This window comes from Muscardinus avellanarius (genome assembly GCF_963383645.1).
Source record: "Muscardinus avellanarius genome assembly, chromosome: 6".
NCBI lineage: Eukaryota > Metazoa > Chordata > Mammalia > Rodentia > Gliridae > Muscardinus > Muscardinus avellanarius.
In genome coordinates, this window is record NC_137791.1 from 84,211,343 (window position 1) to 84,227,563 (window position 16,221).

Here is a 16,221-nt window from a genome sequence, read left to right on the forward strand (position 1 = left end):
TAGAAAGCCCCTGTGTTCCATCCCCAGTACCACACACACAAAAAAATAAATAAATAAAAATAAAAAAAATAAATAAATACCAGCCTTGGCAGGCACAGGGTCTTAGAAACATCTCATAGGAATGAATCATTTGTTTTCTGGGAGACCATAGGAGGTTCTAAGGGATATGTTAGAATGGGGTAGGAATTTAGAGAATACTCAGTTATTTAACCAATCAGGTAATATTTATATGTAGAAAAAATTTAAATATGTATTAGGACTGTACTATACTAGTCAGTACCTAGTGCTATTTGTCCCAAGTCATAGAGACCAGCAGATCATACTAGGAAGGCTGTGGTGATATTCCCACTTGCAGTTTTGGCTATGAAATGGGTTCTGTTTGATATCTTAGGTTAACATCTTAGCTGAATTATTTCTATATTGAGATTTTTTTATTTGATAACAGAGATAATACAAGAGAGTTTTCTTTAGTGTAAACATTATTGCTGTACACTATTGTTAGAAAAGTTCACTTTTTGTCTATTTCATAAATCTTCATTTCTGTAGGCTATATTCTGTGATACTGATACTCTCAGGTATCCAGAGAAATTAAACCAGAACCTGATGAATTAAGACTTAATTATATATGCAAATGAAGTTTGTAAGTAAAAAAAAATTTTATAAGTAAAATGTTTTGAAAGTGAGAAAATAATGTGTGAGGAACAGAATTTTGGTTTCTTTTAGCCTTTATCTGATAATTAAAATTAAGTCTTTTTATTTAATTATCAGTTAAGTGAGCCAAATGTAATTTATTGTCATGGTGATGGTACATTTATATTTTGGGCTATATTAAAGTTTTAAAGATACACTGTATTCGTTAGCATTCTCACAGCTGTACTTAAAAGGCCTGACCTTTGAAGGGGAAGGAAGATTTGTTTATTTATTTATTTATTCATTTATTTAGGTTCAGTCTTGGTATAGCCAGTGACCACAGATCTCAGGGCATGGCCATGGGAAGCAGAGAGAGGGAAAGAGCAAGGCTCGTGCTCACATCATGGAAACTAGAAACAAGAGAAAGAGCAGGAGACCATATATAATCTTCAAGGTTGCAGTCCCAGGCACCCATCTTCTCTAGCAATGCCTTACCAGCTTAGGCTACCGTCTGTATCCATTGATGAGATTACAACTTTCATGACTTATTGTATCAACTGTAATATTAATAAATGAGCTCTTTAGGGGACTGACTATAACATTCTGTCCCTGGCCCGTGAAGACGTTATGCCCAGTTCAGAAGGCAAAATGCATTTAGTACACCTCTAAGAGCTCCCATAGTCTTAACAGTTTCAGCATCTCTCAAAAAAGTCCCAGAATTTAGTCTCCTCTAAGACTCCTAAGTCCTTGTAAAAGACAACAAAGATCAAAATAAAAAGGAAGTTACATGCATCTAATATACAATGTCAAAGAGTACATTTACATTCCCAAAGGGAGGAACAGGGCCATAGAAAGAAGGAATGGGACCAAAACAATATGGAAATACAGCAGGGCAAACATTTGACCTTGTAGTTCCATTTCTGGCATCCAGGGTACGGGGTTGTGAGATAGGTCATTCAAATGGCCTTGGTGGCCCACCCCTGTGGCCTGCTTGATTGCAGTGGGTGGCTTACTGGATCAGCCTGGCCTCATGGCTTGCAGCCTTTTCTTTTTTGCAGTTCCATGTTTCTGGCATTTCTAAATCTCAGGGTTTTTGTTTTTTGTTTTTTTAACTTGGGCCTCACCCTCAGAGCTTTACAAATTGCTCCACTTGGGCCTGTCACACGTTGCCTGGCTTCATTTGATATATGTGGGGGGGAACCTGTATAGCACCGAGATGGACCACCAACAGTAAAGGTAATCATACCTTCTTTAATCCTTGCCATCAGGGCCTTTCCATCCAGACCACAGCTGGACCCACATCCATTCAGGCTGCTGCTGGCACCAGCTTCATCTGGGCCACCTCTGGCCCAACTCCATCTGCCACCTCCATCAATGCCGTTCCAGAATCTGACCCTGTGATAGGTGGTGTGGGGCCTGCCTCCAGCAAGGCCCCATTCCTTTTATTGTTTCTATGCAAAACATTTAATCTCCCTTCAGACATCTTTCTATCATAGCACCATCTTCCTGGGCCCCAGGTTTATATGTGCTTTTCTGGCCAAACTTCTGGAGTCTATGAAGTCTCTCTGCTTTGCTTTCCAATCCCAAAATTGGGTGTACAGTTTAATGAAAGTGGATATCAATATTCTTATTGCAGTTTGGATATTTTGCTGTTTTGAGATTTCCTCTGCCAGTTTAATTAGCTTATTGTGTTTAAATTCTGCCTCTACACAAAGTTTCAGGTCATGGGCAAAATGTTGGTAAGCTCTTTGCCAAAATGTAACACATGCGACCTCTACCAGATTTTTCTGTTGAGTCCTTTTTGCCCTCCAGAATCTTCTGAGCACAGTCTCTAACTTTTGTAGCCTTTCTAACAACTTTCTGGCTTTTCCAATTTTCTTTCTCAAACCATTTTCAAAGACAAATGAAACACATGGTCAGACAGATATATAGCAATAACCCCACTTCCCTGCTATCAATTTCTGTGTTACTTAGCATTCTCACAGCTATAATTCAAAGCCCGACCATACAACTTAGAAAAAGGAAGATTTATTTGTTCATGGTTTTGGGTTCATTCCATGTGAGCCTGGGGAAGAGATCTCAGGGCATGGTGGCAGGTTGGAGAGAGAGGGAGAAAGCAAGTCTTTGTTCTCACATCATTGAAACAGGAAATAATGAGCAAGGGAAGTAGGAACCACATATAACCAAAGCAGCAATTGTAGGGACCCACTTCTTCAAGTACACCCTAACATTTGAGGCTACCACCCAGCATTGCAATAGATTTAGCCACTCACTGCTGAGATTAAAACTCTCATGGCTTAACTGTATCAAACCCTGAATATTAATAAGTGAGCTCTTTAGGGGACATCCTGTATCTAACTCTAACATAGTCACTAATTTCTTTTAAATTTTATTTTCTTTCTTAGTCACAATAGAAATAATAATACCATTATTACTATTAAGCTAAGACTTAATTTGTGTCAATACAGTGCTGTCAATTAGTTTGTACACATTAACTCTTTGATAGTCACAGCAATTCTTTAATACAGATAGAAAAATAAATTGAGGCACAGAAAAAGAGAGCTTAAGTAATTTGCATAAGGTCATACACTTTATAAGACAGGTTAAGATTTGACCTCTGATTTTTCTAACTCTAGAATCAATGGTCATAATCATTTCTGTCTTTAAGGCAGGTTTCATAACTAGAAATAATTCTTTATTAACATATGGCTATAACATGTTATTTCATTGGATAATTATCATTGCTTTTGCTTTATATTTATACTGTTTTTTTCCTTAGATCTTATAAGGCCACGAGATACATATCAATTTTTTGTTGAGCATGGTGAGTTAAAAGTATATAAGACATTAGATACACCTTTTTTTTCTACTGGGAAGTTGGTATTAGGACCTAATGAAGAAAAGGGAAAGCAGCATGTTGGCCAAGACATATTGGTAAGTATATTTTTTTCTATTCTATGCATTATCATTGTACTTGAGGTTTGAAGATTTTAAAAAAATGGTCTTTCTTAAGAGTCCTAAAGTATAGGTTTACAAAAAGCAAATCATAGCCAGGCATGGTGGTTCATGCTTATAATCCCAGCATTCAGGAGGCTGAGACTGGAAGATTTATTTGTTCATGGACAGCCTCAGCTACTTAGTGAGGCCCTCCACAACTTAGTGAGACAGACCCTGTTTCAAAATAAAGAATTAAAAAAATAGGGCAGGAGGTGTAGCTTGGAGGTCAAGTGCCTCTGGGTTCCATCCCCAGACCCACACAACAACCCCCAAAACAAAAAACAAATCATTAGAATTTTATAGCTGGGGGTATTAGATTAAGTGTCATGTTTCTCTGATCTTGTATTTGAGGAATAAAAGACTTCACAAATTACTTAACTAGCTAGCAGTAGACTCATGATTATGAGGTAGCTGCTTCAATAAGTACTAAGTAAGACACTATTATATACAACACTGACTAAAGTTATAATGAGATTCAAAGTAAATTAGTCACTCAGTCTTTTTTCCCTTTTTTATCCTATTGAAGACATACTTCTGCAACATTGGTACAAAACTATAATCCCAATACTCAGGAGGCTGAGACAGGTTCATGGACAGCCTCAGCAACTTAGTGAGACTCTCAGCAACCTAGAAAGACCCTGTTATAAAACAAAACATAAAATTTGACTGGGGGTGTAGCTAGGAGATTGAACCCCTGGGTTCAATCCCCAGTACAAAAATTTAAAAAATAAACAACTAAGGGATATCATTTTAGGATTTTGTGAAATCATGAGTTATAGAAGTAGCACATTCAAAATAACTTTTATTGACATTATAATCTCACAATGGACAAAAAAAATCACATCCTTGAATTTATATTAAAGAATTTCAAGGAAACTTGAATAATAAATATTTGAAAATATTTAACCTGGTTAATATTTAGAAGGAGCCAAATTTATAAACATTACGATTCATCATCACTGAGTTAGTAGAAATTATCAGAAAAATACTCATAATTTGTAACCTATCAGTGTCATTTCTAGAGATATTTTTCCTAAAGTGGTAATTTAAAAGTAAGAGGAAAGGTTATAATAGGTATTTATTATAGTATTGACTTTTGCTGCAAAAGTAGAAATGAAGTGTGCTACAGGAAGAAAATGGCTATATTTTTTATTTTGAATTAATAATGGGATAAACTACTCTAAGATATAACACTTTTAGGCACTGTACTGAACATCTTAAAAAGTTAGCTAAAGCCAGGCATGATGGTTTACACCTGTAGTTCCAGTACTTGGAATGCTGAAACAGAAGGATCACAGGTTTGAGGCAAGCCTTAACAACTTAGCAAGAATTTCAGCAATCTTTTGAGACCCTATTTTAAAAATTAAAAGTGTTGGGATTGTAGCTTCAATGTAGAATAAGGCCCCTGGGTTTAATCTCCAGTACCAAAAATAAATATTACCATTGTACAACTCCAGATAAACTATTGAATCAAGGCATCTAGCTTCAGGGGCTGTTAACATCTCAGAAGAACACAGCCAGACATATGCTTCCTGATGGGAAAATATAACATTAAGAAATAGTCTTTCCTTTTCTTCTGCCTTTAAAACACTTAAAGTAAAACCTGAAAGGAATCAGGTCTTTAGACCAAATCACCAGTTTATAGGAAATTAAAGGATGGCTGAACTTTTTAAAATACTACATATATAATCAGCAAAATCCAAGTGTGTGAAGATTTTCATAAATTGTTTGACTTCTTCAATAAGAAGGAATAAAACGAACCAGGTAGAACGTATATATCAGGATTTCTCAACCACAGCACTATTGACATTTTGCACTGGAAAATTTTTTGTTGTGTGGGAACTCTTCTATTCAGTATGGATTATATAGAAGCTTTCCTGGTCTCCATCCACTGTCTGTTTTCTTCTGAGGGAAAAAAAACACCCCTGATTGAGGCCATTTGAATTTATTGAAAGGTTTAAGCAATCCCTCATGTGGTTCTTACTTGGATTCTTTTTCTTCTTCTTTTTTTTTTTTTTTTTTTTTTTTTTGGTGGTACTGGGGTACTGGGGTTCCTGGAAGCCCTTCTACCTCTGGGCTATACTCCCAGACCTATTTTATATTTTTTTATTTGGAAACAGGGTCTCTTAAGCCAATGAGGATGGCTCCAAACCAGCGCGATCCTCCTGTTTCTGCCTTCCAAGGATTACAAGCGTGCACCACCATGCCCAGCCTCACTTGGATTCTAATATAAATAAACCTTTGAAAATAGGACTTATTTATTTATTTATTTATTTATTTATTTATTTATTTTTGCAGCACTGGGGATGGAACCCAGAGGCATTATACCTCTGGGCTACATCTCCAGATCTAATTTTTTATAATTTATTTGAAAACAGGGTCTCACTAAGTTGCTGAGAACCTCACTAAGTAGCTGAGGCTGGCTTTGAACCTATGCGATCCTCCTGCCTCAGCCTCCCAAGTGCTGGGGTTACAAGTGTGTGCCATCACGACCCGCCGAAAATAGGACTTGGAAAAGACAAATTAGAGTGTTGAATATTGACTGTTTATTTGATATTAAAATATTTAATTTTTAAGTATACATAAAATATTTATAAAAGGAATTTGCTTAAAAATAAGAAATAAAAGTAGAGAGACTCTGAATTGGGCAGGTTGTTGGTGTTAGGTATTCATAGGAGTTTATCATTCTTGTATTTCTATGTGTTTCAAAAATCTTTTTACAACACAATTGTCTCATGCTTTTTTTATTAAATTTATTTTTTATACATAAGAGCAAAAATTATATATATCTTAATGGAGTACAAGATGGTAGCCCCTACCCAATTCCCTTCCACTCTCTCCATCCTTCTCATGTTTGGTGTAGTGATTGACTTTGATATATTTGTGAATGTATGTCTTGTACGTTAGAGAATTTCCCTCTTCCCCCCTCCCATCTCCCTCAGGTTGCCTTATTTGCTCATCTATAGTTTCTCCTTTGTCTAGAGTTCCTCCTATGACTCATTTTCTCCCTTGCTTCTGTATCTTAGGGAGAACATTTGATATTTTACTTTTAGTGACTGACCAATCTCACTTAGCATAATCTTCTCCAGTTCCATTAATTTCCCTTTAAATGAAGTAATTTATTGGCCATTTGAATTTCTTCTTTTGTGAAGTATCTATTTGGTTCACTTGCCCATTTTTTAAATTGGGTTGTTTTCTTAGCACTGAGTTTCTTGAGTTCTCTGTGTATTTGAGATATTAGTCCTCTACCGGAGAAATAGTTGCAAAGTTTTTCTCCTATTTCTGACACTCAGTTGAGGTTCTTGATAGTTTTTTTTGCTTTACAGAAGCTCTTCAGTTTAATGCAATCCCATGTATTGATCCACCTTTTAGTTATTGTGACTTTGGGGTTTTGTTGAGAAAGGTTTTTTTACCTTTGCCTCTGTGTTTTGCAGTGTTGCACCTATGCCTTCTTCAAGGAGCTTCAAGGTCTCTGGTTTAATTTCCAGGTCTTTGATCCATCTTGAATTTCCTCTTGTGTGGGGTGAGAAAGGGGGGTTTATTTCCATTTTTCAGCATATGATTAACCAATTTTGCCAACACCATTTGTTGAAGAGTCTTTTTTCCAGTGTATGTTTTTGCCCCTTTGTCAAACATCAATTGGCTGTATGTGTGTGGATTTGTTTCCGAGTCTTCTATTCTGCTCCATTGGTCTATGTATCTGTTTTTGTGCCAGTACCATGCTGTTTTTATTACTATGGTTTCATAGTATAGTTTAAAGTCAGGTATTATGATTCTTCCTGCATAGTTTCTGTTGCTGAGAACTACTTTGGCTATTCAGATTTTTTTTTGTTGTTGTTCCAAATTAACTTAAAGCTTGATTTTTCTATGTCTTTGAGGAATAACCTTGGTAATTTAATGTGTATTGCATTGAATCTGTAGGAAGAATGGCCATTTTGTTTTATCATTTTTTGTAGAGGTCTTTTACTAACTTGGTTAATTTTATTTTTTGTGGAATGTCCTGAGTGGAAATGTTTTCTGGATGTAGTCTTTTTGATAATAGCCACTTTTTCTGGCATGAAACATTAATCCCATTATGGTTGTGATTGCCATTGCCTTGATGATTAAGAATTTTCAGCATTTTGTTCATTTGCCTCTTAGCCATTTATCTTTTTTTGTGTGAGAAATAACTCTTTAGGTCTATTTTCCATTTTCTAATAATATATATATTTTTAAATTGTTGACAGAAATGAGAAGAGGTGTGTTTAGAGAGCCAATCTGAGTAGATTAGGAAAAAGCACCTAGAAATCAATGCCTGACTTTCTGGTGTTAACTTTTTGTCTTTTTCAATGATTCAAATCTTCTTTACGATAGATTTTGTTGTTGTTGTTGTTGTTGTTTAATTCAGTTATAAAAATACCTTTAAAACACTTAAGGGAATTTTTTTCATTTCAGGAGGCAGCGTATTATAACAATTATGATCATGTATTTTTGAGCAGGGGTGACTGACTGAATTCAAATTCCATCTTTGTCATTTACACAGTGGCCTTTGAAAATTACTTAACCTCTCTGTACCTTAGTTTCTTCATCTTAGAAAAGCTATTAGACTAGTACCTATCTCATTAGTAGGCACATTTAAATGACTAGAAATGCAATGCTTAGAATAGTGCTTGACATAGAGTAAATTCTCTATCACTGCTATTATTCTTATAATTTAGACTCATTTTACAAAGTAGTAAAACAACAAAATCTGAGGAGAAATAATTAAGGCAAAATATTCTCTTTATTTTATTTTTTCTTTTTGGCAAAATATTTCTTTTTTTTTTTAATTTTATTTTATTGGTGCACTGTATTCATATATCATAGTGGGATACAAACTTTTGTAGACATACATGCACACATCGCCCAGTCAGCCCCCACCCAATCCCCACCCCATTCTCTCCCCATCCCTCCCTCCCATGCTTGGCTTAGTGGTTGACATTTAGTATTATAGCAATTTATCCAAACTTAAAAATGATAATCTCACATAACAGTTTCATTTGTCTGATACCAAGCTTTTGATGACTTAAAGATAACATTTCAATATTTCTTTTTGCTTTCTTTCTTACCAGAGAATATTTTTTTTAGGTGAAACAATCATATATTTATATATTTATTTTTCAGAAAAAAATCTATCCTAATATGGAATATGGACTCTAGATACCCAAAACAATCTCGAAGCAAAAACAAAGCTAGAAGATGTATATTTTCTGATTTCAAACCATATAAAGCTACAATAATTGAAACAGTGTAGTACTGTTCTAAAGGCAGATATATAGACCATTGGAGTTAAATACAAGCCTAGAGCTACCTTCTTCCCTATATTGTCAAGTTATTTTTGACAAGGTTTCCACGAAGATTTGGTGGTGGAAATAATAATCTTTTAACTAAATATTGTTGAAAAATAATAATTACATGGAAAAGAATAAAATTGGACCCTTACCTAATCCCACATACAAGTATTAACTCAAACTAGATAAAAGACCTAAATATAAATCTTAAGACTATAAACTTTTAGGAGAAAATCTGGGTCATAAAACCTCACATCATTGAAATTGGCAGTGATTTCTTGGATATGATTTCAATGGCACAGGCAACAGAAGAGTATACAAACTCCCTAAAAAATAAAAGAAAATATTGTATATCCAAAGACAATGTAAACAGAGTTAAAAGTTACTAATAGAATTGGATAAAATATTTCCAAATGCTATATCTGAAGGTATATTAATATTCCAACTAGAAATCCTAAAAATTAACAACAATAAAGGCAAACAATACAATTTAGAGATAGGTAAAAGACTAACATAAATAATGAATCTCCACAGATAACCAATCTTAGTTGTCTGTTGGATGGAAACTCTTGTTTCTCTGGTTCTGGTGAGTGTTACCTATTTCTTCTTTGTAGTTAATCTCTTTGAGTATTTTCTCTAGCGCTGGTTTTGAAGACATAAATTCCTTCAGTTTCTGTTTGTCATGGAAGCTTCTTATTTCTCCATCTAATTTGATAGAAAGTTTTGCTGGATAGGAAATTTTTGGCTGGAAGTTGTTTTCTTTCAGAGTTTGGAATATGTTACTCCAAGCCCTTCTGGCTCTCATGACTTGGTTTGGGAAGTCTGGAGTGATTCTAATTGGTTTGCCTCTGAATGTCACTTGGCCCTTTGTTTTTGTTGCCTTTAAGATTCTCTGCTTGGCTTCCACATTGGTCATTTTGACAATTATATGGCGTGGGGATCCTCTTCTCAGATCCTGTCTAAAGGGAGTTCTATAAGTTTCCTGGATCTGTGTATCAACCTCTTGCTCTATATTTGGAAAATTTTCTGCTATTACTTCCTTGAAGAGATTGTTGATCCCTTTGGTATCACTTTCTTTTCCCTCCTCTATTCCAATTATTCTTAGGTTAGCTCTCTTAAGATGGGCCCATATTTCTTCAATGTCAGATTCCTGCTGTTGGATATCTTTTTCTAGATTAGAAACTATGCATTCATTTTTGGATTGCTCATCTTCTAAGAGGGAGATTCTGTTCTCCATGTGGTCTAATCGGTTGTTTGTGCTTTGAATTGAGGCCTTTACTTCATTAATTGCATCCTTTATCTCTTTTTGGCTCTCTCTGAGTTCTTTTCGAAGCACCTCTATTATTTCTACAGTTATTTTCCTGATTTGATCTTCTAGAAATCTCTGATTTTCAGTTTTATCAGATTCTGATGTTGTGGGGTTGTGCACATTCATTACTTCAGTGTTATTCCTCTTTCCCATGATTTCGGAGGTTTGTGCCTTCTCTGGGTTCTTCCCTTGGGTCACTATGGCTTCACTTAAGGTGCTCTGGATCTCGAGTCTGTATTATCTCAGACCCTACTACTCCTTTACTGGGTTGTATCACAGAGTCTCCGACCCAGGGAGTCGATAGAGGCTGCTTTAAACTATGGGGGGTGCCAGGTTGCACGCTCTCCTATGGTGTGATATCTCTGCCACCACCACTCCCTCACTGGGTCAAGTCCCAGGAGGCACAATACTGGGATTTCTCCTCTGGCCCGCAATTTGACTCACTTTTCTTGAGTACGTAGATGTAGCTCTACTGGACTCGGTGAATTCACTGTTGCTGCCGCCGCCGGTGGCAATATGGCGCCTCTGCCACGCCCTCGGCCATGAGGCTGGCGTATTTTTTCTTCTCTGGTTTTGATTTCCACTCTGAATCCCTGCAGTGTGTGCTGAGCTCAGCCACTGGGAGCTTTAAATGCTGTCTGCGCCGAAAGATCCTGCCTGGCTGTTCCGCATCGGCTCACCTCGGCTTGCTGTAGCCGTCCACTGAGTTCGCCGCTGCCGCCGGCAGTATGGCGCTGCTGCCGCGTCCTCGGGCGCGTGTGTCTCCTCTGTGGCCCTGAGCTCTGTTCTCAGTCCGCTTTCTCTCTGGAGCCTGGTGTTTTTTTTGTTTTTCTGGTGATGGTGATTTCTGGCTATGAAAGGCGCTCTTTTTGTGGTAATGGAGATTGGTTGTTAGCGGGACTCTTAAGCCCCGCTTTTCTCGGTCGCCATCTTCCCGGAAGTCCTCTTTTTGGCAAAATATTTCTGATGAATGTCTTAGTTTGGACTCTTGTGAGAATACCATAAGTTGAGTGGCTTGAAGAACAATTTTCATAGTTTGGGAGCCAAGGAGATCTACTATCAAGATGTTGACAGATCTGATGTTCAGTGAGGGCACACTTACTGGTTTGCAGAATGTCATTTTATATCTTTATGTGGAGCAGAGCAGAAAGAGAGGAGAGAGATTGAGAAAATTCTGATGTCACTTATAAGGGCACCAATTCCATTCATGAAGGCTCCACTATTATGGCCCAACTTTCTAATACCATTATCACACTGGAAGATAGGAATTCAAATAAAAATTTTGTAGTATACAAACATTCAATCTATAACTGGATGAATCTCAAAGTGGAAGCTGTATTTTCATTGCTAATCAAATAGATCATTGACTGTGTACTACCTGTATGTGAAATAAATTGTGAAATTTGCCATGTTTAAATTTGAAGCCAACATGACTGAAAGTTATGAAAGTCAACATGACTAAAAGATACATCTTACCTTCTTTTTACTTTATTGTGATGCTTATTAAGAACTATATTTGTTTATAAATAAATATATATGTACATACATACATATATACATATATGTGTATTTATATGAGATATCTACCCAGTAGTGGCTATCCTTTTTTGAGGAAGGGAGATTTGGCTTTTTGTTGTTCTCTTTGATCTCTTAGACTAAATAGTTTGTTGTCCAGAGTTTGTAAACTTTAAAAGAACAGATGTAAAACTTGGACTTTTTACTTTTAAAGTTAAGTAATAGCCAGGTGTGGTGGTGCTTGCTTGTAATCCCAGCATTTGGGAGGCTGAGACAGAAGGATCTTGGTTTGCAGACAGCCTCAGCTACTTAGGGAGTTTCTTTGCACCTCATTGAGACCCTCTTTCAAAATAAAGAATAAAAAATAGGGTTGAGGGTATAGTTTGGAGGTAGAATGCCCTTGGGTTTCATCCCCAGTACCACATTAAATGAATGAATGAATGAATGAATGAATGAATGAATGAAATAAAGTATTATCCTTTACAGTGGTTCTGGATTTTTATAAGCCAATTAATGAAAAAGAACAAAAGAAATTTCATATTTTTCTATTGCTACCTAACAAATTACCACAAATTCAGTGGCTTAAAAAATACTCTTATCATCTCAGTTTTGTAGGTTAGACATATGAGAAACTTGGTGGATACTCTGCTGTTTGGTGTATTCCGGAAGCTGAGGGTGAATCAGCATATAATTTCTTCTCATTTTATTCATATTTTTGGCAGAATTCAGCATGTGTTTTAAGACTGAGGGTTTCAACTGAATGATACCTGGCTATTGGCTAGGTATCATTCTCAGCTATTAGAAATAGCCCATGCTCCTTGGCTTACCCTTTATCTTTTCTACCATAAATAGTGAACTTAACTTCTCTTCTCTTCTCTTCTCTTCTCTTCTCTTCTCTTCTCTTCTCTTCTCTTCTCTTCTCTCTCTCTCTCTCTCTCTCTCTCTCTCTCTCTCTCTCTCTCTCTCTCTCTCTCTCTCTCTCTCTCTCTCTCTCTCTCTCTCTCTCTCTCTCTCATCTAGGGATGGAACCCAGGGGCATTCAGCCTCTGAACTACACCCCTTACCCTATTTTTTATTCTTTATTTTGAAACAGTGTCTCACTAAGTTACAGAGGGCCTCAATAAGTAGGGAACCCCGATCCTCTGATCTCAGCCTCCTGAATGCTGGGATTATAAGCGTGCCCCACCAGGCCTGGCTAGTGAAAAAGCTTTTATGCTTCTAATTTCTCTCACTTCTCTTTCTGCCTTATTTCTCTTCTGCATCTGGGAAAAATAATCTTCATTTTTAAGGGCATATATAGATTGTTTACACTTGTATTATTGAAGGTAACGTCCCCATATAAAGGTCCCTTTTGCCATGTAATGTAACATGTTTATTGGTTCTGGAGATTTGAGCCTGGACATTTGTGGGGAGTTACTTTGCCTACTACATTTTTTAAAGAGTGTTTGGAGTATTGATGTAGTTCCAATTGAAATGAGGTTTTTCTTTTTAATTTTACAGGTTTTTTATGTTGACTCTGGTGACCTTTTGTGTACCTTACATGAAACACCTTATATAATAACTACTGGGGATTCATTCTATATTCCTTCAGGTAAGAGTAACTAAAAATTTATTTCACATTGTTACAGAATCTATTATAGTTTCTCATATGAGACATGAAAATGGATGCCAACATGACAATGGAAGCCATAGTGGTTAAAACAAAGTAGCTCGGATGGCGATTCATGCCTGTAATCCCAATATTGGGGAAGCTGAGACAGAAAGAGCATGGGTTTGAGGCCAGCCTCAGAAACTTAGCAAGACCCTGTTTCAGAATAAAAGATAAAAAGGTCTGGGTTGTATCTTGGTGGTAGAATGCCCCTGATTTCAATCCCCAGTACTTAATAAAAGAAAACAAGCCAGGCGTGGTGGCACACGCTTGTGATTTCAGTGCTTGGGAGGCTGAGACAAGATCCCACAGGTTCGAAGCCAGCCTCAGCTACTTAGTAAGGCTCTCAGCAACTTAGTGAAACCCTGTTTCCAAATAAAGTATAAAATAGGTCTGGGAGTATAGCCCAGAGGGAGAAAATCTCCTGGGTTCCACCCCCAGTACCACCAAAAACAACCCAAAACAAAAGTTACAACATAATTGATACCATTGATACCAAAGCAGTTTGGTAGGTATTTTTCTTTCATTTATTAGTGTCTTAATGAATGAAAAATTGATTGCTAAATTTAAAAATACAAATTAGAAGATAAATTGTACTGTTGTACTTTATGGTAGGAGGGAAGTGATAGGGAAATTATTTTTCCTGTGTTATCTGTAGCCAGTTCATAGGTGGGTTTTTTTTTTTTTTGTTGTTGTTGTTGTTGTTGTTTTTTTTTTTTTTTTTGTGGTACTGGGGATGGAGCCCTTCTCAGGCTACACTCCCAGACCTATTTTTTTATATTTTTTTAAATTTGGAAACAGGGTCTTTTAAGCCAGTGAGGCTGGTTTTGAACCTGCGTGATCCTCCTGTCTCCGCCTCCCAAGCGTGGGGATTTACAAACATTCACCACCACGCCCGGTTTGGGATTATTTTAAAAGTACAGAAATATTTGCTACTGAAGAATGCAAATCATAGGAAATAGATATTTTAATTTGTATGTTTGTTCATTCTTTCAGCAAATATTAATAAAAATTTACTATAGCCAAGCATTGTGCTTAGCATTTGAGATAAATGAACAGAACAGGAAAAAACATTTATACTTAAGGAACTTACATTCTAATGGAGGGAGACTAATAATAGCCTAATAATAAGCTATGTTTACATAGTCCTTAGTATGTGCTAGCAATGTTGACTTGAATACTTGTATTAACCCAGTTATAAAATATATAGAAAATCACGGTGATAGTATTTATTTAATTATTTATTTTTGGTAATAGTTTTTAATGTTAATGTACCTGCCATATGTGATGCTGCCCATGTATATTTCACTTGTCATTTACTACCTTATTATTAAAAACATTTGCCTTCTTAAATTTTGAGATTTTATTTCACACTGTATTTTATATCATTTATATTTATACATATATATTTTTGGTTTAGGGAAATCCATAGCAGTTATAAACATTCCATAAATATTGATTTTTAGGAAGAGATTTTCCCTGCCTGTACCCTTGTGTAATTTAGTTCTGCACTTGTAATGGAATGATGTAAATTTTGTATTTTTTCAAGCCTTGTCTGGATCTATAAGTGGTAGTTAACTCTTAGATCTTTCAGTTCATAGAATTAAATAAGAATTAGTTTGAGTTAGGTGAATGTTTTTATTTTGTGTTATATACTGTCAGGTGATGATTAAATGCTCCAAAGGAAATGATTACTATGAAAATAATTGTATTGTCTTATATTTTTACTTTTAGGTAATTATTACAACATCAAAAATCTCCTGAATGAGGAAAGTGTTCTTCATTTTACTCAAATAAAGAGATAAAATATGGGACAAATTTAAATATGTGTGTGTGTAAATATATATATACATTTACACATGCCTATGTATAAAGCAGTTTGTATAGTTGGGACATTTATTTTTGTAATTATTTGTGATATTTTAAAATAAAAATTTTATTCAGCTTTGTGAAGACTGTATTAGACATTTCATATACATGCATGTATCTTCTAATTTACTCATGAATATGTATACTAGATATACATATTCTTGATGTTATTATTTTTATGTGGTACCAGGGATTGAACCCGGGGCATTCTAACTCTTAACTGTTCCCCCAGATCTATTTTGTTTTTTATTTTGAAACAAGGGCTCACATGTTGCTGAGGTTACCCTCGAACCTGTACTTTTCCTTTCTCAGCCTCCCAAGTATTGTGAATACAAACATGTGCCACTACACCCAACTTGATATTATTTTAATAACAAAAATATCAAAATCAATTCTTCCACAAGAAAAATAATACACATATCTTTGCCAGAAAGGAAGTAATCAGTATATCTGTTCATTTGACAATTTTTATCAACTACTAATTTTGTCAAATATTAATGTTAAATTATTGATTTTTAGAATCTAATAATAGAGAACTGTAACAAATGTACATCTGTATTTGTTTCCTGTATCTACTGTAATACTACAAGTGATTTAATGCAGTAGAAATTTGTTGGAGGGTAGAAATGTGAAATAAAGGTGGATATTAGGGTATTGATGTCTGGGAAACCTGAAGAAGATCATCTTTCCTTCCCTCTTCTGGTGGTGTATTCTGTGGCTCTACCTGCATAAGTTAATCTCTTTGTTGTCAGATTTTATTCTTGCTTTGTGTGTTTTTTACTTCACATGACATTTATTAACTGTATATGTGATTTTTTTTTTCCATCACAGTTTTCTAGGGGAGATGTTGCCCTTTGCAGTTATTTTCTTAATGTGGTCCCTTTTCAGTATTAAAATGAAATGCCTTAGTAAATAAATTTTTGATAAATAAATTTTTGAAACTC

The 16,221-nt window shown here is 35.6% G+C and overlaps 1 protein-coding gene across 1 annotated transcript in view; it reads left to right on the forward strand.

The window, feature by feature from the left end:
- The window catches only part of CENPC (centromere protein C), a gene marked incomplete at both ends in the record, with an annotated part of 65,912 nt that extends 50,699 nt beyond the window's left edge, over positions 1-15,213 (forward strand). The window contains 3 exons of the mRNA XM_080697238.1: positions 3,410-3,564; positions 13,261-13,351; positions 15,143-15,213. Of these exons, the coding sequence (XP_080553364.1) occupies positions 3,410-3,564; positions 13,261-13,351; positions 15,143-15,213 (317 nt within the window). The remainder of the gene's footprint in view (positions 1-3,409; positions 3,565-13,260; positions 13,352-15,142) is intronic.
- Positions 15,214-16,221: the final 1,008 nt, after the last annotated feature.